At 42.6% G+C, this 26801-nt stretch overlaps 1 protein-coding gene across 1 annotated transcript; it reads left to right on the top strand.

The window, feature by feature from the left end:
- The first annotated feature begins 17076 nt into the window (after window positions 1–17076).
- Window positions 17077–25127, top strand: COMMD9 (COMM domain containing 9). The gene is made up of 6 exons (XM_017812994.1): window positions 17077–17192; window positions 17285–17410; window positions 17853–17992; window positions 18743–18777; window positions 21030–21133; window positions 21957–25127. The coding sequence occupies exons 1-6, from the start codon at window positions 17142–17144 to the stop codon at window positions 22095–22097; spliced, it is 597 nt and encodes a 198-aa protein (XP_017668483.1). The 5' UTR covers window positions 17077–17141; the 3' UTR covers window positions 22098–25127.
- The last annotated feature ends 1674 nt before the right edge of the window (window positions 25128–26801 follow it).

The following is a 26801-nucleotide window of genomic DNA, read 5'->3' on the forward strand; positions in this document are numbered from 1 at the left end:
CCCACTGGAAGATGCCTTTACTAGCTAAAGGATCTTATTTTGTCTGTCCGGGAATGTGGTTGTGCTGTGGGGCACAAGGCTGTGGAGCCACAGGGGAGAGAAGAAAACCAGAGTTTATCTGCACAGAGAATGGGACTGGTGGAATTAGTGAGTTTTAATTTGGTAACTGTATGATTCTTTCTGGAGCAGTCAAACTGTTTGAATAGATGCTCTTGTCTTGCACAGGAGCATCAGTGGCTTCTGACATAGAAGTGATGAATACAGTGAGACTGTACTGTAGGATTAAACTAGGGAGGCTGAGAAGGCTTGGTGGACAAGTGTGGGCATTTGAAATGTGGGCTGCATTTCAATGTACAGAGTAAGGTGCAAGTACTAGAATATGCATGGCTTGTGGGAGGTATGTGGATGCTAGAGTGAAGGACAGCTTTATGGAGTATTCCTCCATGTTATCAGATGCCACTGATCCCAAATTATCTATTTGTATCACACAGAGCCTTTGTACCACAAACACACCATAAAGCAGGAGGAAGGATATAAGATGCTAAAAGTGCTACATAAATGATGATGCAGACTGTATATCAATCTCCTGTATAGGAGGAGTCTTTGTGCACTTGAGGAATTCCACTTTTGATTGTCAGAATAAATGTATTTAACTAAAGAATCACATATGCACATGTTCAAATGGCTTATGAGCAACATTTTATGGTGGCCACATGACTGTGTGTACAGACACGCTCTCCTCCATTAAGCCGGCAGGGGTTTCTGAACACCAGCTGTGGAATCTGTCTCTATGGCTCTGTGTTTGTGTGGAAGACAGTCAAATCCCAACTATGCCAATATGAAGCTGGGCAAGTTGGTTTGACACATCTCCAGTTCTCAGAATTTTTCTCAGTCCCTCAGGTTTTTGATTTATTTTCGGAAGCTCTCCAAGGAGACTGCTCTTTATGTGGAACTTACCATTCTGCCAGGCCAGACTGGAATTTCAGCCATTCATAAAGGAAATATGAGGTTTCGTGTGTGTGCGTGTGTGGTGCCAGCTCACTAGAACACACACAGGGACAACACTTGGGCTTTGCAACCAATAAAATTCAGCAAGTAAACCAGCTTGCCTCTTTTCTTTCATGTTCCCTCTCCCTCCCTTCCCCATTATTTTCACACCCTGCTGAAACATATGAAATGGCAAAAACATTCCAAGTTAAACAGTTGAACTCTGGATTATTTACCTAATCCATGCACACCATGCCCTGGCCAGGCACCCTTTCTTCCATCCTTGCTCTGCAAGAGAAAGTACATCTGCCAGGTCATGGCTAAGGAAAGGAACAATCCTGAACCGTGAAGAAAGATAGCTCTAGTGACACCTCAGCAAAGCAATGCCTGGCTGGCACTGCATTACTTCCCAGGCCAAGAGGTCTGGAACAAGGTACATAAGCAAAAAGCAACAAACTGTGGTGTTCCCCTGCAGCTGGGGAACCTGCTCCATGAAGAGACTCTGTATGAGGCTGCACACAGCCTAGCACACAGGGTTGTTCAGTGAGGGAGAGGTGGTGTTCAGGACTAGGCAGGGGATTTTGGAAGTAAGATGCAAAAGCAAGCGCACCTACGTGCTGACTGACAGATCCATTCTCACCGTGAATTATCAACCTATTTAAAAATATGTGGTGGGTTGATCTTGGCTGGACACCAGGTGCCGACCCAGCCTCTCTATCACTCCCCTTCCCAGCCAGACAGGGGACAGAGTAAGGTGGAAAAACAACTCATGGGTTGGGATAAGGCAATTTATTTAAAGCAAAAAGCAAAGCGGAAGCTCGCGCGCACAAAAGTGAAGCAAAGTGAAAGATAACACAGCTTATTCTCTACTTCCCATGAGCAGTGATGGTCAGCCACTTCCAAGAAGCAGGGCTTCAGTACACATAACAGTTCCTCAGCAGGCAGCCATTGGAGACAATGAATACCTGCCTTCCAGATCCTTGCCTTAGCTTTTATATCTGAGCTGATGTCATATGGTATGGAATATCCCTGTGGTCAGTTTGGGTCAGATGCACTACTTGTGTCCTCTCCCAGGATCTTGCCCTCGACTGAGGAAGGAATGTTACAGTGCTGATGCTGTGCTCAGCAGTGGCCAAAGCATTGGTGTGTTACCAACACCCTTCTAGCTGCCAATGCAAAGCACAGCACTGTGAGGGGGGTTGTGGGGAAATGAACTCCAGCTCAGGCAGACCCAATACATCTACCACTAAGAGAGGCTTGCTTAGTCTCTTGCTGTCTAATTATACAATTGTTACAAGCAACTGGAAATAGGAAACTTGTCTGTGATGCCTTAAGCCCCTAATGGATTTTATTTTGCTAATACTTTTAAGTTTTATAAGTAGTGGAAGTAGACTCTAAAAGCAGCATCCCTTACATCCCTTTCCCTGTAGCACCCTTGTTTACACATTCCTTAATCCTCTTACCCCATTCTATGTACCCTATATCACTCCTACCCCCGAATCCGGTAGAAATGTTTAGTCTCTTGTCAAGGCAAGGCCTAGACTGTTTGCAGAGCAGCGTATCTTGGCCTAAACCACAGAACACGGTCAAGAACTTGGTAACTATGTACCCTTTGTGCTCTGAAGAAGATGAAGATGGATGAATAGAGGGTCCCAAAATTAACCCCAGACCCATTTCTCAGGGGTGGACCCGGGGCGGTCCAGAGTAAAGGCCACAGGGTGGACATATCTGGGATTGGATGGATGGTATTATAAAATGTAGCATCTCAGGCACAGGGGGGCGTGCGTCTTGTAACATCTTTGCCTTGGCATAATAAACCCTTTCCTTATCTCACCCCTAATTAACTGCTCCGGAGATTTTTTTCAGCACCTAAATCCCACGGCAACATCTGATTGCATAAATCTGGCTCAGGTAGGCTAGTAGGGACCCCAGACAGCTTGCACTGGGTTACTAGGCAATGTAACTTATTAAGGGCCAGAATGGGTCGCTTTAGCTCAGTTTTCTCTCTCCGACAGTAGCCAAACATAGATGCCTTAGGCGGACCACAGGAACAGAAAAAGCATATAGAAAGAGGACTTCTCCCAGTCATTTCCACTACTATTTTCCCCAATATTAGCTGAGTTAAAGGTAGCAAGAGGTGCTTCCTGCAGTTCACTCTTCCACTATAATTGCAGATACCTTTGAATATAGTTTCACATCCATGTTTTCCAAAGTTTGTAAGGAGCAGATGTCTTCTTGCTGGAGAAAACTCCATGACATATGGTCCTGATAGGAGGCAAAGAGAAAGAACAATGTTAACATGAGTTAAGCTATGTTGCTGCCAAATACGCAGTCACAGCCTGAATTGCAGTCAATGAAGTCAATTCTAATTAGCTGTAATCTGATTCCATATTTCTCCCTTCTCTACACACAGTGGTCATAAAATTAACCAAATAAAAGTTTTCCCTGTTATAAATATGTAAAGGTTTAAAGAAATAAATTAAAATAAATAAAAAATTTAATAAATTTAATAAAAATAGCAAATTTCTGTCACCTCTATTAGCTTTGAAAAAAGGCATTTTGCTGACACAAACGTATTTTTTTCATCTGATGAAAATTGCAGTATGCAGCAGTGCTCAGGATATGCACAGGATACAGACTGCCTGCACCTACCTTATTGCATGACCCTGTAAGCAGGGAAAAGAGGACAGAAAGAATCAGGGTTAGCAGCTGACCCAGGAAGATGCGGAATTTAGTAACTGTAATGTGTTATTACCACTACAATGAGCTTCCAGTGTTTACTGTACACATACAAATTGGTGTGCAGGGAGATGGGCTGTCTGAATAAATAAACAGAAAAGGACAGGGTCCAAGTCAAACCGAACAATAGACTGGGGAGAATGCAAGACTCCTCTTTAGCTGGACTTCCCTCCAGGAAACCCAACTCATACTAAAATCCTCCTGTATCCTGTGCCCTAGCCTGGGGGTGTTGACTCAGTTCCAGCTAATCATGTAAATCGTATCTGCAGAAGGAGGTGAGTGCAGGCTGCTGGATGCTACCAAGAAAGTATTCTGAAGGAAACCTCCCGGCTCTAAAATGGAAAGAGAGTCGGCCTCAGTAGTTTGAGAGAGGTAAATCTGTTCAAGTGCCCCCAAACATGACTGTTTCTTTAGTCAAGTAGCTGACCATGCATCAGACCCAAACAAAATCAAAACTTGTGTCCTGCCTCCTTATCGTGAAAAATGAAAATGGTTGTCCAAACACAGTGATTCTCATAGCTCCAGCAGAAGGAGATTTTTAGACTCTGAGGCTCCCACTTCAAGACAACTGGGGCTTGAACTGTGCAGTATTTGAAGCTTACCTCTTTGGATTAGTAAGTTTCCTAAACATGAAGCTTCTCTTCAAGACATGAGAAACTAAAACATCCATTTTTCAAACTGTGGCTTTAAGCTGACCAAGAGAAAAAGAGAATTGGGAGAGGAAGTTTCTAGCTGAGAATCAATATGCAAGCCCAAAACTGGGCAGTAAGAAACTAGTTTCTCAGCCTTTTGCAATTAACAGGCCAAATAGTGCTTGAGGGGAAAAAAAAAAGAAAACAAAAGTGGGAGGCTCTGGAACATTTTATACACTACTAATGTTTGCCAATTTGCTCAACAAATAAAGCACCTGACATCTGATTAATAAAAAGTTGTGATTTTAGAAAAATAAATTGCATGTTATAATCACAGCTATTTTAACTGGGATTTTAACTGGAGTACTGCTCTCTGACTTCCAACAGTCAGAAATCAGCAAGTATTCCATTGTCTGGACTCTTATATTTTATGGATTAACAGTGGGTCACAGTCCACAGACTGATTAAATTGATTCACATTGTTTTGGAGCTTGTAATAGTGGTCTTGAAAATCAAGGTACCTACAATCTCTGTGTGCTTTTGTGTTTTCTCTCAGAGCTCCTTTAATATGCTGCATATTCATATCTGAAGCTGGTTGGGTCATTATACTTGCCTTCTCAAAAACAAAGTAAAGCTTTTTTTTTTTCGGAAAATAAATAAGATATTTTCATCTCTTTCAGCAAGATTGGAAGTAGACTATTCCTATTCTTACATTTCCTGTTCCAGGAAGGAAACACGGGTTTAAAATTTTTGTTACTACAGACTTTTCTTTCCTAGTTGAATCAAATCTGAATCCGTGGTGATACTGAAAGAGTTATGCTTCCTGTTTGCTTCTGCTTAAGAAAAAAAGTTCTAGTATGAACTGTTGAAAACGCAGCTGTAACTAATTAACATCCAGCCTTCCTCAAACACTGTTTAACATTTACTTATCAATTGAAGTCCTTACATTGAACAGTATCTTAAATGCCTTTCCTTTTAAAAATGCAGACAGGAAAATTATCAAGGGTGCTATGCGTATTCTTTGTGTTCTACTATAAGAAACAATTTTTGTCTCGGACTTCTGCCTCAGTTTATTGAATTTGAGCATTTCAAGAATGTTTCCAAATGAAATGTAGCTGGGAGGATCCTGAGTATTTAAAAATCACAATGAATCTTATAATAAAAGCAGAGGCACATGCTAGTTAAAATCTAATTTGGGTTACAATATGCTGATTTTACCTGGACATGGAATTCTTTATGCAATTTCCTTTTTGTCCCCTCCTCTTCCTATAGTTACTGTAATTTTGTGTGCTGACTCAGTTGGCACATTCCAATCTGGAAGGGGCTGCATTTTCAGCAACAACTGAAGTATTTACCAGTTGTGTAAGTTGTGAAATATTTTAGAAACTACAGAATAACATAGCATCTTTTCCTCACCATCACCACCATTTAGAGCAGTGACAAGTACCTTGCAGTGATATTGTGTAAGCACTAGTTCACTGCTGATCACAGTCTATGGAGGAGCAAAAATTTCACTTGGTCAATTTCATTGATGGGCAAAATGAGAGTAAAAAACTTAAAAGCTTAATTTGCAGCAGGTCCTCTCAACTCCTCTTAAAAATCAGGTCAAATTAAATCTGCATGGTAAGGTCAAGTAGACCAAGAATCTGCACAGTAGCTGCTCTACACACACAGTTGACGCTGAGGATCTAACATGCACACTATGCATGTTCCAGGTTTTTTTCAATTCAAATCACCTTCATTTGGGTCTCCTGGACTGAATGCCTACTGAAATCTGAGCATGTTAGGTACACTGCTGGAGAACATTTTCCATTTTAATTTCACTCAATAGAATCTAACCCCTCCACTCAAAATCAGCCCCTGATGCAAAATGAAACACAGGCAATAGAGAGATCAGGAGATTTGCATAAAAAATACACTTCTGCTCTAAACTAAAACACTAGTAGAGACACATCACAAGTATTGCTGTCAGGACTGCTGCGATGGCTGTGCTCTGTCCCATATTTACATCACTTCACTGCACATTACAGCCACAATGTAGAGAAAAGGCATCACAGACTGACACATGGGTTTGCTTTTTCCAGACTGGTACATAAGGTCCTACGTTTAGGCACATCTCCTGAGGTATAAAGCATCTATACTTGTCTAAACTATGACAGTTTGTATCTGAATGTATGAGAATTCATTCTGCTTCATTTCAGGACACACTGACTAAAAACAGTTGGTGACCTGGAGCTGCTTTACTACCAAAAACCTGTGTTTGTGTTGCTCATTTAAGCATTGTTTTTACTGCTGGAAGAAATTTTTCTTGAAAGTAGTGCTTCAGCTCCATGGTATTTGTGTCACTGCATAATGAAGTTGCATAACATTACATCACTGTGTATTGGCAAGATATCGCAACATGAGGATTCAGGCAGCAGTGCTCCCATGTAGCACTGGCATGAAGAGTTACAGGAGAAAGTGGAAAATCCTTTAAGGCGTGGTTTGCACCACTGTATTTACACTGCCCTTTATAATCACAGGTTTGTACAGTGTGTGGACAACTGAAAATATAAACTCAGCCACCAATGTCCAGCCTTTCTGTTACATGCACAAATTCTCTTCCTTGACTGACACAAATCCTCAGCAAACATGTTGTCACAGGAACACCCTGCTAATAAAACCATGTCTGCAGTTGTCTTCTCTGAGCTCTGGTTCCCCAGGCAGTGGCCCTTCTGCCGATAAAACCTGTCAGATTGAGGATGCACAGCTTGGGTGAAAACAACAAAGTACCCCAGTGACAGGGCAACATCAGTAGCTATAAAGCAAGGAATGACTTCCTAAGGCTAATATTAGACTCATGATGATTTGGTTTACCCTTCAACTAAGGTAATTTTATAACCTTTTATAATTTTATGTCAGAAGAAGGTGTTTTTATCAGAGAAATACTTGGGAGCCTGATTTAAAAAACAGCTATCAAAACAAAACAAATTCTAGGTTCAGCTACAACATTTTTTTAGGGCTGTGACACTTCAGTAGCCCTTTGATTCAGTCTCTGGTACGGTGAGGCACAATGAATCACAGATCGGTTGATGCTGATCTGTGGCATTGTACAATGCTGTCATTGTGGGGAAAAGGAATGAAGTTGGATTGTTTGCTGGATGTACCACTCAGTAGGAAACAAAACAACCAGCACACCAACGCTTAGGTGCTCTTCTCAGCATGGCAAAAGATTCAGCTAACTCATCAAATTGTGCATCTTGGGATGTCAGGATTAAATACAGCTTACAGGTTTTGTATGCTCCATTTTGCAGTTTACTGAGAGGAAAACAAAACCAACAAAACAAAAACAAACAAACAAACAATCAAAAATCGCACACAAAAAAAAAAAAAACAAAAAAAAACAAAAACCAACCAAACAAAAAACAAACAAACAAACAAACAAAAAACATTGAATTAATAAGAACCAATGGGGTACTTAGTACATAAACACAAGAACTTTTTGGTTTCAGAAGTAAGCAGCCAACACAGAGTACAATTCCCATCTTTGCCAGGTGCCCCTGTTCTCCTTGCCTGTGGCACCTGCTTCTGTTGTTACCCTGCCCTCCTCTGAACCAGACCTGCCAAAGCTCACAGTCACACCACTGACAGCTCCCTCCTGCCTTGCCACAGGGTCACGGCCGCCACTCTGCATCCCCTGGAGATGCAGAGATCCTGGGCACAGCACGGCGTGACCATGTGGTCCAGGACAGTGCAGCCTGTGGAATTACAAAAGGACACAGGAAAAATGCTTTTCTATGTTTTCAATTCCAAACAGCACTTCTCTCATGCTTACCCCTCTGTGCCTGTCAGCATTAGAGTAACGGTCCCTGCAGCTCTGAAAAACATAGAATCATATAGGATGGTTTGGGTTGGAAGGCACCCTAAAGAACTTTGCATCCAGCAACCCCACTGCCATGGGATTGGAACTAGATGATCTTTACTGTGAGACTGGTGAGGCACTGGAAAAATTTGCCCAGGGAAGGCCAGGTTGGATGGGGCTCTGAGCAACCTGGTTAGTGGAAGGTTCCAACACCATGGCAGGGTGTTGGAATGAGATGATCTTTAAGGTACCTTCATGCTACTAGGGTCCTGGATGGCCCAGGGTAAGTCAACAGTGGTATTTCTGCTTTGGCCACCCTAACTGTGATCCCACATCACTGTCTTGCACTTCCTCATGCTGCACTTGCCTGGACAGAGTTCACTGACCAGATGTTACCCAGGAACACTCACCCTGCTAAGTATGTTACATGTACAAACACTGCTGAAGGGTCATTCTGTTCAGTGCTCCATGTTGCAAGAGTGCTCACTGTAAATCTCAGCCTGTTTCTGACTGAAATAGTCCCAATGTTACCAAAAGAAATGCAAATTTTAGAGCTCCATTACTTTCAAATAAAGCTCGTTGTGTTTCCATCCAAACCACTCCTTTGGGAACGGGAACTGTGAGTTACAATGAACGCACATAAACAGTTAGAGGTATTTTTTCTAGAGGAAGTTAGTATTAATTTCTCTTATACATGCTGCATTTACTATGTAATAGATGACAAGCAGTGGGGATGAAATCTGGTTTGATGTATTTTGCATAATCTGGTATGATTTCCTTCATATGAAAGCATAATCAGCTTTGCTCTAAAGAGAGTTTATTGGTTTGTACTATTTCGCATTTCATTCTTATCCTATTGGTAAGAGACTGGCAGAGGGCTAGTTGGAATCAATTTACTTGTGGCATAATGTTTCACATAACCATAAACTGAAGTATTAATGTAATTAGGTAATTTCTGCTGTTCTGATGTGAATAAAAATGCAAGTATAATAACAAATCTAGCAGGTCTCACAGCAGAAAATATGTTCTTAGTTTATGATAGACATCAAGTAAGGAAACTGTAATTCCCTTCTTAGAAGGGACTAAATATATGTGAAGGCTTTTTGGTATTGACACAGTCATAAGAGACTCATTAGAGCTCTTATTCCATGTGTCTCTGTGCAAACACATGCACACGTACACGCATATACAGAGGCTGTAGACACAACTGGCCAGCCTCAGCAGGTTCAAGATGCTGACTAACACCTCTTGCCTCCATATCATTTGAGATAGGAACTTCCATGGCAGAGCGGACCAGCAGTCCACAGCATTTGTCGCCTCATACACCCTGGTCACTAATATCGGATATTTTACAAAACTCCACAGAAGCCAGTATAAGCTGCCAACTGCAGACTTCCTTGAGAGGCTGGCTCATGTCCCAAAATTATAAATGCACAAACACAGCTGCATTTGTGCCAGTTCTAAAAGGCCAGAGGCAAAACATTTAATATACATTTATATGGATATGAAACACCCCTCTGGGGATGTACTACTTGCATGCATGGAAGTGAACAGTGGCAGTAGCAGATAAATAATGAAAACGTCAATTATGTTTTAAAGAGCCTTTTAATAGTTCATAGTGGTTTTAATAATAAGGGGAAGGACAATTTTAAAGCATTTATCCTGACATTTACCCTTATGATGACTTGGTAATTTAAGCATGCGGTTGTGATGAGCTACAGCTTTAGCTCTACCTCTTGGAGAGAGAGAAATAATTTATAGTCCAGTTTGTTAGTATTTACAATTTTCCTCTTCTGTTTTGAGGCATTACTAGAGACTTTTCTGAGTGTATGGGTTATACCTCCTCTTTTCAGAGTTTTAAGCCACCCAAAACAGAGAAAGAAACTGCTTTTGATCATTATCTGTTGCAATTACATGTGTGATCAAGGCATTGTTGAAATAAACTGGGGCTTTATGATTTTATTACTACTTCTTAGCACCTAAATGTGGAGTTCTTTGAATTAGCCAGCATATCAATAAAGAATGAAAATGCAATCATAGCTGTAGAGCAGAAATAAGGCCTCTAAAATTGTCATTTCAAACCAATATAAGGCAGCAATTGCAACAAAAGGATCCTGGATGGCTCCAGCATTTCCTTGATAATGGGATATGAATCCTTTTACCTTACCAAGATGTAACTTAAATTAATGATGACTGTTCTCTCACCTATTCTCATACAAAATGAGCTGACAGGGTTCTTGTTGCTGTTCTGGTTCACAGGCACAATCTTACAGCTGTCCTTACCTCCCAGCTCTGCAGGCAGCCTGAGCTGCAAGATCAGTGACACGATGCAACTGCCTGAAGTACCTCAGTGCCCGAGGCTACCTGGATCTGCCACTGCTGCACCGACAGCCCTGCACATTTCACACATCTGCCCTTAGCACAAATGTAAACTGAGCACGTGCACAGCTGGATGGCTCAACGCTGATCTCTCCACGCAGGAGGATGGACCAGTGAGTGAGTGGCTTCCTGCTGGGAGGTCCCTGGCACCTAGTGGTTAAAGGAAGGCAGTGCAGAGGACAGTGATCAAGTGGTATTTAGGCTGTGAAAGAGCGGAAGGGAAGCAAGAATATTTAGCAGACTAAAAATGGTTAGGCATAGATCAAAGGTTGTGTCACAGCAACATTGGATTGTACCTGCAGTTGACTATAATGGGCGGGGTGTAGGAAGACTTTGTAATGAATACAGAATATTAGACTGATTAAATGTTTCTATAGCTAATTTCTTGACACTGGTGTCACTGCAGTTTCAGAGCTGGTCCTTGATGTTTCACTCTAAACTGGCCAGAAGTCACCAAGATAGCCTGAGGCCCTATTGATGCACAGAAACTTCTCCCCTGCCAGTAATGATTCCCAGTAATAGGTCTTACTAACTTCTTGCTACTAAAGGTAACTTCCTCTGTTGGAAGAAATAAATCATGCAACTGAAACATGCGAGCTTGAGGCTTGCTGTTTTACATACTATGTCTCGAAGGAGATCTTTCTGGCAGCTGTTATCAATCACAGTTTTCCAAAGAGCTTTAGCATATTTGAGCTTTCCCTTGCTGCCTTCCCCTCCATATTGTTGCTTGCATAGTGTGGCAGCTGCCTTCAGCAGCTGAAAGGGAAAGCTGGGAGCCCATGGTGGTGATGGCTCCTGCTTCGTTGTTCAGCTTCAGCACGACTACATCATTCTGAGAGACACTGACATTCAAAAGGAGAGTGGGGAGGAAAGGCTTGTTTACTTTTTCGCTTTTATTAGAGAGACTAAATGTCTTGCTTTTGTCCCTGCTGGCTTAGTCCTTCTGTCTCATCAGAACTAACTCTGCTATGATTTCAGGGTTGCAAATACATCAAGGAAAACATTTTGATGTGTGCTTTAATTTGTTTTTAAAAGCAGAAGCAGTTCCATTGATTTGAGATATGTTACACCGAATTTTCTCCCAGGAGTTTTGTGGGCATCAATGAATGGTTGTCACATCTGGATGAGACCTTAAATAAAGACAGTAGTAAAAGACTGGTGTTGTGCTTAGGCCAAATGCTTTCTGCTGGAAAATACTCTGCTTCTTTTTGTCCCAGTGACACTTTGCAGTTTGGACACATTCATAATCTCATGAACTGGCACAATCTGACCTGTCTATCAAATTTTATAGGGATTGTCTTGCAGCAGGGGCCAAAGAAAGTTACCTTAGATGAACTGCTAATGTGCAATGCCTTCTTTATAACAGTGTTAGCATGCTCACTTTCCAGTTTTAATACAGACGAGTGTCCACAGACTTATATAGCACATGGAGAGTATCTGTTAGAATAGAGCCTCACAGATCACATCTGTCAGCAGTGGTCTCATCTGCTAATTTGCAGTCCCCTTTGAAGAGTCTCAAGTATCAGCAATTCAAACTGAAAAGGCACAACTGCTTCAGCTGGGAGGTCAGGGAGGGAGGAAGGAAAACTGTCATCTGACAGACGATTGAGAACTGACACTGAAGAGTATTAACCACGTGGTTTAGCTCCATTTCTTAAAAAATCCTAACAACAAGAACCTGTCAGGATTACAGCTCCTTAGTGAGTAGAGATGGGGCCAAATGCCACAGGAGTGCAAAGAGGAAAGGTCTTGATTCCGCATTACATGCACTTTGTTCAGCCACTACAATGGGCAACAGACTGAGTCAGACCAAAATTGCTAATCATGCCTGTGATGTATCCTGAAGAGTCCTAACCTACTCTCACCATCCCAGAGTTAACGGGTTTCACCAACAGAAATAACTGTAGGAGATTATAAAATGAAAAGAGTCTAACACAGACAAGTCCATAAGGCAAGGATTACATGTCAAGTCCAGTGATCAGTACAGAACCTTTCCCTAGTAGTGCAGACCAATCAGTTTATCCAAACTGCAGTAAAAGGAAATATGTGTCAAAATGCTGGATACAAGAATCTTGCTTTCATGCCTGCAAAGGTTTCTAAATCAATGCGCATTCAGAGATTGCTGTCGAGTAGTCTCATCTGTATAGTTTTTCAATATTTTTAACTGCTTGGTTATTTCAAAGAGACAAACATACTTAGTGCTTGCCTAATGCTTTCTATGTGAAAATCTCTAACTTCTTCACAAAAGTAGATAAAAGTAGTCTTGCTCAGGAGAATTGCAAGAGCTGTGTCAGGCAAGCTGTGACAAATCTTGCTGTAGTGTCCTGGGAAATTTTAACTCCAATTCACTCTCCCTCTACAGGATACATCTGTCTCTGCAGCGGGACTGCCGGAAGGGAAGGTATGCCTTATGCTCTATCACCCCAGTGCCATCTCTCCCATCTAACTGGCTGAAGACTAATATGTTTTGAAGTTAATGCATCAGTCTGCAGCACAGTGGATGGTGCACAAGCAGGCTTTTCTCCTGCTGACTCTCCCGTGGAGCTAGTAAGGGCTGGCAAGCAGACAGGGGACCATTTGGTAATCATGTACCCTGAAACTCTGCAGGGCTTACCCACAGACTGGCTTGGCACAGAGCTTTTCTCTTGATCACCATGTAATCTACGTCCAGTTCAATGAACACATACTTGCTATGTGAGATATGACATAGAGTCATATCTCTACTGCATTAACTTAGGAGTTAAGTCCTGCTTCTTCTAATTTGGAAAAGAATAAGCAACTTTATTACTAATATTGCACACACCCAGGAGGGAGCAGTTACAGAGTACAGCCCTGATTTGCAGCTGAAAGCCCTTAAGGAAGAGACCATTGTTCTGCACCAGATGCTCTAGTCAATACTGTTTTTTCCCCCACTAAACTCTGGGGAAAAAACTAATAGCTCTTCCCATCAAATCCTTAATATCCCAAGGATTTCTCTCCCAGAGACCCGTGAATGGACAAAGTGAGCTAGAACTGTGTGCTTCTTTCCCTGGAGAATTGTAGGGAAACTAAATTTATTATTTCTTTTTCTACTTCTCAAGGGGGAAAAAAAGGGAAGGAAAAAAAAAAAAGAAATAGGAAACAAGAAGAAAAAAGGGGAAAAAAAGGGTTCTGTTTCAAATCAGTTTTGTCAAGTCACTTGTTTGGGGTTTTATGCTTATTTTTTACCTTGAATATATTAGGAAGAGCAAGACTGACTTTTCCTCAACACACAGGTAGATTGATTTTGGGCTCTCACTTTAGTTGATGGACTATAACTAAAACCACATTTATGCTAAGTATTTATCTGTCACTGGAGTTATGTAGCTGTGTATAAAAGCACTGAGTGTATTTTACACTGACTTACCGAAATTCTTTCGCTCAGCTTTCCAGTTCTTGATTTTTGCCTTGAGGTATCATGTAATTTATTCTGTCATGACAGATGACTTCTGTTGAAAATAGATACTTTGTATGTGAAATGCAGACGGTTCTTTCAATGCCTCATATACCTCCTTCTCTTTTTCCTTTTTCTTTAATAAAATATAATTGTGAGTCCATCTCCATCAGAAAAGGACAAGAGCACACAGGCAACTTACCTCTCAATATTTTCCAGGTAGGGGAAAGCATTAATCTCGCAGAGTCCAGGAGAGAGCTGTGTATATACCTGGCAACAAGGGAATTCCCCCTGGCTATGACTTGCCAAGTACCAGTAGATACAGAACACGAGGACAATTTGTTTTTTCAAGTGAAAAGGCAGATGAAGAACTATTATCATTCTGCTAGGCCCAGGAAGTCCTCTACTCCCACGAGAAATCCCCTACCTAACCCAAGGAAGTCAACCCTTCTTAACTTGCCTCCCTTCTCACTCATGATTCCCAGCTAGGATCCCTAATCCTTTCTCCCCCCATGAAACACCAATTCTCAAGGGTTTTTTACATCCCTGGGAATAGAGATCATAAACAAGAACAGCAGACAGCACACACCCGAACGTACATTCTCATATACCCCCATCCCCACATCCAGGAGATCCTGAATTCAGAAATTATCAAGGGTATTTAAGAGTATCATAGTCTGGAGATTGCTCACTCACCCAGCTCCCTGCAGTAGCTGTGTATTTATTATATACATATAGCATAGAATCAGAGAATCATGGAATGTTAATGTGTTGGAATAGACCTTAAAGATCATCTAGTCCCAACCCACCCTGCTGTGGGCAGGGACATTTCCCACTAAATCAGGTTGCTCAAGGCCTTATCCAACCTGGCTTTGAGCACTGCCAGGGTTGGGGCATCCACAACCTCCCCAGGCAACCTCTTCCAGTGTCTTACCACCTTTACAGTAAAAAATTTCTTTCTAATATCTAACCTAAATTTATTTACTTATTGTCCTATCATTACAGTGATAGGAGGGAAGGAGGGAGAGCAGGAAGAAATGAAGAAAGGAGGGAGAGAAAGGAGGAAGGGAGAAAGGGAGGAAGGGAGGAAGGAAACAGAAAAAATAAAAGAAAGAGAAGAAAGGAGAAAGAGAAAGAAGAGATAGAAGAGATCTAACCACTCACAAACAAAGCATTTTACTAAGCACTTCATTTGGCTTCTGACCATGAGCTACAAACGGCATTTCAAGTTTGATAATAAATCAAATCTGTCATTATTTCTTCATGATTATAAGGCTCCCAGAGTGAGGAAATTGCAACAATAGGAGGTGGACTGGAGAATGAATTCAGTAGGATGCCAGCTGTTCTTACTGGTAGGCAGCATCTTTGTTCTGAGTGCATGACTCATAGATAAATGCTCTTTCTTGCCACATGCTCCTGTGATAGTTAGCAAAGACAGTTATCTACTTTCCCCACCCTACGCCCCCACTCTTTGCTCCAGCGTGGGTCTCCTCCACAGGTTGTTGGTGGATCTCTGCATCCCTGCTGACCTTCATGGGCTGCAGGGTCACAGCTGCCTCGCCATGGTCTGCACCACAGGCTGCAGGGGAACCTCTGCTCCGGTGCTCTGGAGCACCTCCTACCTCCTACCCCTTTTTCTCCACTGACCTTGGTGCCTGCAGGTCTGTTTCTCTCACATATTCTCAACTCCTCTCTTCTCTGGCTGCAACTACATCTGCGTAATAACTTTTTTTTTCCTTCTTAAATATGTTATCCCAGAGGCACTACTGCCCTCATTGACAGACTTGGCCTTTGCCAGCGGTGGGTCTGTCTTGGAGCCAGCTGGTATTGGTTCTTTTGGAGATGGGGGAAGCTTTTAACAACTTCTCACAGAAGCCATCCCTCTAGCACCCCCCAGTACCAGAACCTTGCCATGCAAACTCAATACACTAGGTATGGATCAACCTGATTTTAGTAAAGTTTTGTAAAGTCATTGCTTTAGAAAAGCTCTGAAAAATATGAGTGTTCCTCTTTCTCATTTAGATATAGCATTTCAGAAGTTTTACTGTTTAGAAAAATTCTGCTTACCTCTCACTGTAGAAAATGCCAGTTTTATTGGTTTGGGGAAAAGACAAGCAGGTGGATTATAAGAGGTCAATAATACAATTACAATAGTAAGTGATATCCTGTGAACAATCCACGTTTCCTTTAGGCATATTTGCTCATAGTGTAGTTTTTTTCACAGTGCCTTCATTCTGTTTATCCTTTCAAAACCTCTAAGCTTACTGTTGAGGTTAATAAATGCCCACATTTATTAATGCAGGATGTTATACAGTGAGTACTATTACCTTCCTGTCACTCATGACAAAAATGACCTACCTTGATTCATCTGAAAATTGAAGTAGGGTCAAGAGAACATGATCCAAGTTTCCTAGCTCATAAACCTCAACCTCTAACCACTACCCCATGTTGTTTTTTTTTTCCTTTGGAATGCTATTGTTTAGCCCACTAACTGCAAACCTTTCATTTTGGAAATAAAAAATTAGGATCTCACCATTCTTCCCTTCACCTTCTTGTCTATCCCAGTGTGTAGCAGGGAATCAGTTGCTCTAAGTAAGCCCTTTTCCCTGCCAAGCTTGGGGAGCTCAATGTAAGAAGCATTTATATGTTTGTGTTTCACACCGTGTAACAAACCTAGGCAGATGGAAATGAGAATGGGGATGCTGTGACAGAGGCGGTGATGGGGAAAGATCGTAAATTACCGATGCCCTGGGACCAGATCTGCTGGGAACCACACAAGACAAAGAGAAGACTTTCTCAGAAAGAGGACTTATTTTAATTCTTTACAAAGGGAAAAAGATGCAGTTTGCTAAGACAATGGTCCATATCACTGCAGTAGTGCCATGATAAATCCTTTGCTTTCAGTTCCCGCTGGCTGGAAATAGCGCGTTTACAGTTAAATTCTACATCCAGCGTAAAGATCTCCACTGACAATAAGAAACAGGAGTAGACCGGAGGGAGCAAGGACAGATGTTTAGGGCTCGCCCCGGTCCCCGACGCCCCACACCCGCCCCCGGGTCCCGCCGCGCTGCCGGCCCAGCCCGGCCCCGCCCGCCCCGCTGACGGAGCCGCCATGGCGGCGGGCGGGGCGCGGCTCGCCTGAGCCGCCAACATGGCGGCGCTGCGGGAGGAGGAGTTCGCGGCGCTGCAGAGCCTGCTGAAGGTGAGCGGGCCCCGGGCTGCGGGGGGACGGGGCGCCCGGCCCGGCCGCGGGGGCTGCCGCGGCTGAGCGCCCCACGCTTTGCTCCCCGCCAGGCGCCGTCCAAGGACGCCGTGCGGCAGCTGTGCCAGGAGTGCTTCTCCAGCCCGCCCGCCGCGCTCCGCCCGCTGGCCCAGCGCGCTTGCCCCGGGCTCGCCGCCGACCCCGAGGAAGCGGAGCAGGTAGGGCCGGGCGGGGCAGCCGCGGGCCCCGGCGAGAGGGAGGGAGGGAGGCAGGCAGAGCCGCCGGGAGCGGGGCTAAGGGGGAAGGCGCCAGGAAGGCGCAGGGGTGGCCCAGCCCTCGGGAAGGTGCGGGCTCCGCGGGACCGCGGCCGCTGCTGTAGCGGGAAGAGCTCGGTAACGATGACCCTCGGCCCGGGGCACGGTCCCGAGGGGCCGCACAGGGAGGCGGAAGGGAACTGGCTGAGGCTGCAAACCAGAGGGCAGCAGGGACCTCGTCTCCCTTCCTGCTAAGGCTGCCAGGCCGTGCTTGGATGACCGAGCCCCTGGCGGTGTCGGTCTCGCAGCAGAAGCTGTGTCTCTCCTGGCTGCTGAAGGTCTGTCCCGTGCTGTATGTGATGCTTTTCAACCCAGCAGAGCCCTTTCTCCTCTTCCTTTCTGACAGCTGGTATCTGCTTTGCACAACCTCACCAGGCATGTCGTGTACCGCGGCTTGACGAGGGCAGAAGATATCCTCTCTCTTTTCCCAGAAAACTTCCACCAAAATCTGAAAAACCTTTTGACTAAAATAATCTTGGAGAATATGTGAGTGCTACCCACTGCTATTTCCTTTCAGCTGAAGAGTTAAAGGCTTTGCATGTGGTTTGATATATGGGTATTTGGCAACATGCAAAGGCTTGTTTCTGTGAATTTAGTGTATCCCTTAGGAATAATCACACAGATTGGGATGAGTAGAGTTGAATGAAATATGGCATCTGAGTGGAATGGCAAACACAGCCATGAGCACACAGGGTTTACTCATGAATTTTGAAATGGACATGGGCCTCATTCCTGTCATACAAAGGCCCTTTTATCCTAACAACTCACCTGTGTGGTGGAAAAATGCTTCAGATGACAATAAAGCTTAGAGGGCTAGATTTCAGCATTAGAAAATCCAGGTAGTATCCGGGTGCCCATCCACTTGCCACCTTGGCTAAGGTGTGGAGTATGTTATAGAGCATGTGTGAGATGGTGGCAGAGGAGGGCAAATCTGCATCTTTGTACAACTCAGTGCTTGGGACCCCATTGCTTTGATAAAACCAAGGAGAATGATACATGCCATAAGTGAGCTGCACTTCCAGAAGAACCAATAGCTGGTCACCAGTTTGCCTACCATTATCCACCAGTGACAGCCTTTTCCTGGCACTCAGTAGGATAGTCAGTCTCTGTCCCCTGCTTACCACTGGTGACCCTTCTGTCAGGGTTAAGCCACACTAAGTGCTTGCCCTACCTTTTTTCTTTTTTTTTTTTTTTCTCAAAACACTGTTGATACTGTTTTTCTCCACTTTTTCACAGCTCTGCTTGGAGGAATGAAGCACAAGCAAGTCAAAGTAAGTAGTAGTTCACATCTTGATGGAATTGATGTTTCCTGAGGTCATTTGAGCTTAGAGTATAGAACAGTGCATGGTAATGTAGCACAGGGTTATCACCATAGGGCTTAGATGGAGCTGTAAGATTGTGGCATTGCAGAGCTTAGCAGAAGCCAACAAGCTTGTATGCAGATCTGTGTGGCTGTGCTAAATTGTTTCTAGCTCTCAAGCAGTTCCATTTAAAGCTCAGTCTGTGGCTGCCTAGCAGGGCGCAGTGTATAGCAATTATTTGCAAAACTTTTGAAACTGAAGCACTCCAGCTTCCCCATTCACATCATTAAGGGATGTTTGTATGCAATAACTGCACTGTAAAGGATATGTATATATTGGGGAATACCTTATCCTTGCATATCTAGTCAATCCTGTGCATTCTTTCATTTCCATGCATCAGTAGGTACACTGCATGTATTTGTACCTGCTTTTTCTTCACCTTTCTAAACAGTGATGTAATTAAGAAATGCCAACTTTAACAATAGCAACATGGCCAATTAGTTACATCCCAGTTAGGTGTTCTGTGCAGCTACAACACTTGGTTTTCTCCCCAAGAGGTTTTCTTTACAACTCTAGCACTTAGAGGCTTATAACTGAGAGCTGATATATAACAGAGTACTCCAAGGTCTGCATGGATCTTCTTTAGCTTTTCCTTTGCCTGCAGAGGAGGTAATGTCCAACAGCTAAACAGTATTGGAAGACCTGGAAGTACATTGTCCCTCAAAGTTCTAGTGGAGTATAAATAGGGAGAGGTAAGAAACTATTGCCTGATGCTAATACACTAATTGCTTACACTAAACAGTGTTACCAAGGCAGATAATGCTTTCTCCTGTATCCTTAATGCTACTGTGTTTTGGAGGAGATGAGAGCAAGCATGACACACCAGCATAACACACTGGCTATGCCTTCACGACCCAGAAGCAAGGCTGGCTGTGTGGCTCTTAGAGCACCACCCAGGAGCTCTGCTCAGATGCTCATGTCTTTGTATTCGTTAGATGAATATTTAACACTGTTGAAATAAGATTGTCTTCCAGGAATTGATGGATTATTTTAGTATTGTGTTCATGAAATATCTGACATACATTACATAGGAAACAAGGCAGTGCACCAAGGCAGGCATTCCAACAGACTGATCTGTGTTAACATAAAAAAGTGAATGGTTTCCTGCCCCTCCCAAGCCACCAGCAATCAGTCTTTGCAAATTAACATACAAGGCTAAACAGATGCATTTTATGTTGTTGCAAATGCTGCCAAGTGCTGGCCCTGGATGTGAACTGGAATGTATTCCAAAAGCAGGAGCATGGCAGCCAGTTGTGCACTGCCCCCTGAAGGTCTGCACAGGGAAGTAGCGGGAGGAGGGAGAAAAAATTCTGTTAGGCAGTAAAGCACAGTTAGGAAGCAACCTGAGCCTCTGGAGTCAGTAGGAAGGCTAGCAATCAACCCCTGGGGAGGAAATTAGGCATCCTATGATAGGCAGAATCCAGACAGGCTGCAATTGCCTACTGAGACAGCTTTTTCCTTAGCAGCCAAGATAGACCTGTCCTCATTTCCTTGGGAGGGCTCATGAGGTCTCCAGCCCTGAGCTATTGGTGTCAGTATTATAGCAAACTGTTAAATGGTTTCTTTTAGGCTGCATGTAATTAGGATGACATTTAAAATATTTGTAACGAATTGGCAGGACACGTGAAAATTGCAGTTTACCGGTACATTTGCTGTACTGCAGGATGCTTTGGTTCACAGGCTGGGTAACTTGAAATAGCATGTTTTATACTGCTGGATTTTGAGAGCTTTCCTAGGTGCTTTCTTACCAGTTTCAGAGCAGAGCAGTAAGCATGCAGGTCCCAGAGCAATTCCTGATGAAACGCTTGTTGAGTGTTGCAGGCAGAAAGGCAGGGGATGAAGATGTAGAGAGGACATCTTACTGCTCTCCTTCTCCCAGCTGCTTTGTGAATTGACCTATGCTTGTCTTGCACTGTGCTATCATTGCATGTACTGATGGGAGAACCCCTTTTGTCCTTCCAATGTCATGAGAAGGCCGTCAGAGACTGGCTTATTTCAGATTATCAGAAAATGATGTGAAGCAATGTAGGAGCACTAAAGTTGTACACTTCCTGGAGGCAGAAGTGGAGCAGCATGTATGTGGTCCACATGATCACAGGCTCCAAGGTCTGGTATAATCATGTGCTGCTGGGCCTAACAGACCCACTTTTTTAATCCCTCAGTCTCCCTGCCTCGGCTGGTCGACATGGACTGGAGGGTGGACATCAAGACATCTTCAGACAGCATCATAAGAATGGCAGTCCCTACTTGCCTGCTTCAGTTAAAGGTAATGTCAGCAGCTCTAAAGTACCAAAATAATCAAGTCTGACACCTGCCTTGCCAGTGGTAGTGCAAACCAGTTCAGACAGGCATCTGGTGCTTGCCTTTTGCCTGGTGGGCAGTTAGACTCAGAGATGATATTTGAAATGCCATAGAGCCTGGGAATGAGGCCTCTGATGGAAGTTTTTTCTTTCAAGGGAGAATTTTCTGTGCATGAGAATGCAGAATTCAGCATATTTGTTCCCAATCACCATTGTTCTCTACAGAAAAAGAGAAGATAATTTATGAAGTCATTGTCCTTTAATTCTAAACACTCATCAGCATGTTTAGCTGACTTCATTAGCTGGGAAATTACTTTAGATTACTAATAACTTCCTTTACTGGCCACATCTATTATTTGGGGAGTATAGCTAAACTTATTGCTTATGTTCTGCAGAGTTTTGGCTCCCCCCAGCCAGTAAAAGTGGGATGAGTGGGTTTCAGAGGATGAGTAAAAAAATCTAATTTCTGTGTGTGGGATGGGGTTAAGTATCCTATGTGGTATCTGCTAAGATGCTTTTGATACGTATGTGGCTTCCTGCCGCAAGTCTCTTCAAAATTTCCCAATACTCATGGCAATAGATGCTCACTTGTACTCTGTCAGTGGGAGTGCACTTCACTAGTGGGGCACATAGCTTAGAAAATATGCTGTGGTCCTTGAGGATGGAGCTGGATTCCAAATTTAAAGCATTTTTCTTAATCTGCCTATTAAACATTGACTTTCGTAGTGGTACTGGAAAAACATGTGAATGAATTTTCTATACAACTAATGTCTGCTTTCCTATTTTAAGATTCAGGAAGATGCTGCCTTATGTGGAAATAATCCTGTTGTTTCTGCACTGACTGTGGAACTGAGTAAAGAAACCCTGGACACTATGTTAGAAGGTCTAGGAAGGATTCGGGACCAACTTTCTGCCGTTGCAAACAAATGAATCCTCAATGGCACGGATTCCAGCAGCAAGGAAGGGAAGTATTCTCTACCTACAGCTCTCGTATGTTGCAGTCCGGTGTAACACATCGTCTGTTTTAGCAAAACAAAACCGAAGAAGTTTCTTTATTGAATGAATGAGATACCTTTTGAAAGTTAACACTCAAATATTCATTTGGTCTGATACCAAAAAGTGCTTTCCCAATGTGTTGTTGAACAAAAGCTGTTCACCATTTCAGAAGAGAATTGGAGGGCTCAGAGCTGGGCTTAATCACAAGGATCGTAGCTGGAAAGAGCAAATAGCTGCAGCCAGTGAAACAAGTGCTATCCCTTTGCCCTGAAATGAGAGTCTAAAAGGCTCAAGCTGGTTAATGGGCTGCCTTCCAGTATTAGAAAAAGAGGGTGCTTCTCTGGAATGTGCACGTACTGAGGTGCATGCTAGATGTAGCACACTTTCAATGAAGCACAGCCATGAGGCAGATTGTTATTACAGGATAATGCTTTGAAATGGCAGTTATGCACATTCCCTTCTGATCAGCTGCGTAGCAGCATTTGTGAAATGACTAGTCTGAACGTCTTTAGCAGGAACTAATTTCCTCCTTCTGTTTGACAAGAAAAAAAGGAGTTCACATAATTCATGTTGGGGTTTATTGGGCTTTCCTTTCCTGCACAGAAAACAAACTGGGAAAGTAAAGAACTGAAGGCTGTTGTCTGTACTGTAGGAAACCCTTCTGTGGTAATACGTGCCTATACTTCTCCAAAGTGTTCTGTTGTTGGTGTAAATCTTCATTTCATTAAAGAATGAAATGCTAATTGATTTTGTGAATCCTTTTCTGGAAGAGATGTCCTGGGTTACCTCAGCCTCTTTGTGATGGTGCCAAGTTTCTAGGCTGGTTTAATGGATGTGCGTGTTTCTTGCTGAAGAAGGGTCTTTTGTTTCCTGTTCAGATTGATTCGTGTTTTACTGTCTTCTCTTCATTATAATACAGTTTCAGGGCACCCTTTTCCATGGGCGCCAGCTCTGTGCAATATTGAAGGTGATGACCCTGACCTAGAAGTTTATAAATATATGTGCATTGAGAGTGTGGAGGAGTTAAGTGCAGAAAATCAACAAAATCCAGACTCTTCTTTATGATGGCCTTCTCTAATGCTGCAAACTAGAAGTCTGGATCCAAATGCTTTGTTTATGGCAAAGTCCCACCTGTCATATAACATTTGGCTCTCCTTCAAGACACAAAACATTGTCTGTTGTGTTTGGAAACATGAAATCATTCAAGAAGTGTGCATAAACTACAAGAACTTTGTTAATGAATTTTATGCATCCCCACAGAGTGCAGGCTTAGAGTATAAGTGTAAATGAAGCCTATGCCTTTAAAAGATAATGATGTAGTGCAGCTCGTGCATCAGGATCAGCTGTATGACAAGTCACTTGTTAATGTCTACTTTGAGCAAAGATAATAAAGCTTAGTGTGATGTCAAGGCAAACTGGTATATATCATGTATAATAGGGAAATCTGAAAGGAGAAGATGGATGTTTAAGAATATGTTCTGGAAGATTCAAGCTGTGAAAAGCATCTGTAACAGACTACTTCAGTTTGAGGAAGTTTTGTTGCCTCTGCAGCCTAGCCTTAAAAAAAATCTCAAATAGGTTATATAGTACCGTTTTAGAAGGTAAGAATCACCGAGGAGGTAAATAATGCAGGATGAGGTACTATAGTGTTAGAAGAGCTGAGGAAGTTCATACACAGAGGAAGTCCTTGAGGTAAACACTAAAATTACAGCCAAAATGTACGGTCTAATGGAATGAAGAACTGATAGTTGAATAGAGTTCTCATGTTAAACCATTATACAACTATAGAATAGCTGTAAAGAAAAGAAAGACTTAAAACTGAGAAGGCTTATCCAGTGTCAGAGTGGAGCTATCTGCATATAGCTAAAAGTTGCTTGTTGAACCGTAATAAAGGGATGTGCCCACTGGATCAGAGACATGACAAACATGGCTTCAAGGGGTATATCTCAAGTCATTCTGAAATAAGGTGCTGGTATTTTCTAGCCCAAGATTTAGGACGCTGTGACAGCTTGCCTTCAATCTGTGCCTAAATTGTTAGGTATTTTATTGTTGGCTCTTATCTCCTTAGCCAGAAGAGCTGAGACTGCTCAGAAAAAGGTATATAAAACAAGAGAGGCTGAGTAGGACTGTCATTACCCAGCCACCAGGAATACTTCACATTAAAGTCCTTTTTATGGGGACTGCTACACAGAATAATATGCCTGCTGCTCTCTTAAAATCAGATTTCATCCTCCCTCCACATATTGCTGCTATTAGGTAGGGCTAGCCTAAATGTACTCATCTCTACTCTGTTATCAGCTTGTTATTGTGCCAACACTGTCTTCTTTTGTTTACTTCTTTCTTACCTTTCCATTTTGCCTTCATACTTACGAAGCAGTGAAATCCCTCTCCACTTTCGATGGCTAAACCTGGTAAGCTCTACATACTGTGCCTTTCAGAATCCTAGTGGCCATTCCTTACTCAGCAGTTTGCATCTCTCTTGAACGGGATCACCACCACAAGTCTTCCTTTCTGGAGAAGAATTGTCCAAGGACATTACTAAAGAACAAACTGTCATAGTATGCAAATCACCTGAATTTACTTCTCCCGGAAAACCACAAGCCTTCATGGTGAAGTGGAGCTTAAAAACTCCATCCTTATTTCAGGATTTGAGAAATAGAAAATATGTACACTATTATCAAGTGACAATTCAGTTACAGTAACCAAAACAATGATAAATTTATTTGTAAAGCGTAAGTATGCAAGTTAAATTCAAGTTGTAATTTCACAATTCAGACATTATGTTGGATCTGACTGTTTAAAAAGCATTAAAAACATTAAAGCTTACTTGGTTTTATTCAAAACAATATAAACAATGCTTCCTTTTATTGCAAGACAATGTGTACTTTAGAGTGTTCAGACTAAAAATTGTATAGACGTGATTGAGAGCAAGAAAAACTTCAGAATAAAATGCTTTAAGATTTCTAGCTTCGACTTCAATTAATGATCTTTAAACATGGATTTAAAAGAGTAGAGGACAAGACTCATGATGGTTTGGTAAAGGTATAATAACTACTCTGTATTTAAGTTTTGGGTTTAATATGTGAAAATTACATATTCAAGCTCTTCCAAAACTACCATCTGTACAAAGTTTTTGTTTATAACTGAGGGGTTACTATTTCACTTAAATCAAGGTATTTCATTATTAGTAATATGGTTTAGAATTGTTTTGACCTCATTTAAAAAGTTTAGTTTCCATTTTTTTGGTATCTAATTTTCACTGGACATAACAGAGTTTATTTAACAGTATAGATTGAACAACCTGCCCAGGTCAGGATTGAAAAAGGCTTTTTTTGGTAACAAATCTAGGATAGGTCTCTTTTTAAATGAACTTCTCTCTTAAAAATCACAACAGTCCACCTTAATCTCCATTACTAGGTACTAGTTACTAGTTACTCAGGTACTAGGAATGACATACTTAGTGGTGTAATTTCTTCAGCTGCTTTATAACTACTTGTTCTGAGTCATAATAGGCCCCACAAAAGTAGCCAGTTTAATAAATTCAGCAGTCCTTTTCATATACCCCTTAAAGGATTCATCTCACTAAGCTGTAGAGTGGCAGCACTTGCAGCTGAGGAATCCCACCTCCCCAGACCCTTTTCCAATGTTTTGACCCCTTCGTCAGAAGCTTTACTCCATGGCACAGTAATTACACCATCATATACTTTCCCCCTATGGAGATGTTGTGCAGGTAGTTGCTGATTTTTCGCTCTGCTTTTAATGTAAGAGGTTACTGGTGGTCTAGTGGTTAGGATGCAGCACTCTCACCACTGCGACCCGGGTTCGGATCCCGGTCAGGGAAACTCCCCCGGGCAGATGGAGCTCGTCAGCCCTGTAAGGCAATCCATCTAAGAGAAGGTCACTCTAAACAAACCTATGTTCTGAGGACCTCACTGCCACTGTCCAAGCTTGCTCGGCCCCGGCAGATGAACCTTAGGATTAAAGGGTGGGCTCAGTTCAGCGCACGCTGTGTCTCACCTAAAAAAAAAAAAAAATCCACTGCGCAGGCTCGAAGGGTAAAGACCTTTCCCAAATCTTCGCTCGCGAAGACTGGCCATACTATACTAATGATGCTTGTAACATTTGGGCCTTGCTTATTGAATAACTGACTTTTCCAAGGTGTGACTTGGTTAACGTTATGTAAGTCAGTCTCCAGTTGGTTTACCACTTTCCAACAACCGAGTCAGGAATATCACTGCACTAACACAGCCCTGTAGCATTACAGTGCAAGACCTTGGCTTACCCACTATTATTATTTGGCAATCCTGCCCAGTGTTTTCATCAGCTCTCATCGTTCACATCATCTGGCCCCAGTTTGAAGGCACTGCAGCTGCGCTACAAACACCAGTGAATTAAACCTCACAAACTACAGCAGGAACACTTTTGTAACAAGGCTGATGAGAATGTGCAAAAATTCCTGAATTTTTTAGTTACACCCAAAAATTTGTAGATATCCTTAGAAGCCTCACTGTAAGGATCAGTTTTTGAAGTGACATGTAACTATCTGTGAAAACTAAGGTGTCTTACTGTGACTAGACAGTAATTAGATCAACTGCTATATGCTTTATAATGTCCCTGAACTCCACAGGACATATGTGG

Source organism: Lepidothrix coronata, unplaced genomic scaffold (assembly GCF_001604755.1).
Source record: "Lepidothrix coronata isolate B3197 unplaced genomic scaffold, Lepidothrix_coronata-1.0 Scaffold1, whole genome shotgun sequence".
Classification (NCBI taxonomy): domain Eukaryota; kingdom Metazoa; phylum Chordata; class Aves; order Passeriformes; family Pipridae; genus Lepidothrix; species Lepidothrix coronata.

Excerpts from the sequence above, each read along its gene's own strand:
- COMMD9 (XM_017812994.1), top strand. The coding sequence starts at position 17,142 with ATGGCGGCGCTGCGGGAGGAGGAGTTCGCGGCGCTGCAGAGCCTGCTG. Across the intron at positions 17,193-17,284 it reads CGCTGCAGAGCCTGCTGAAG|GCGCCGTCCAAGGACGCCGT; the intron begins GTGAGCGGGCCC and ends GCTCCCCGCCAG. Across the intron at positions 17,993-18,742 it reads AAAATAATCTTGGAGAATAT|CTCTGCTTGGAGGAATGAAG; the intron begins GTGAGTGCTACC and ends ACTTTTTCACAG.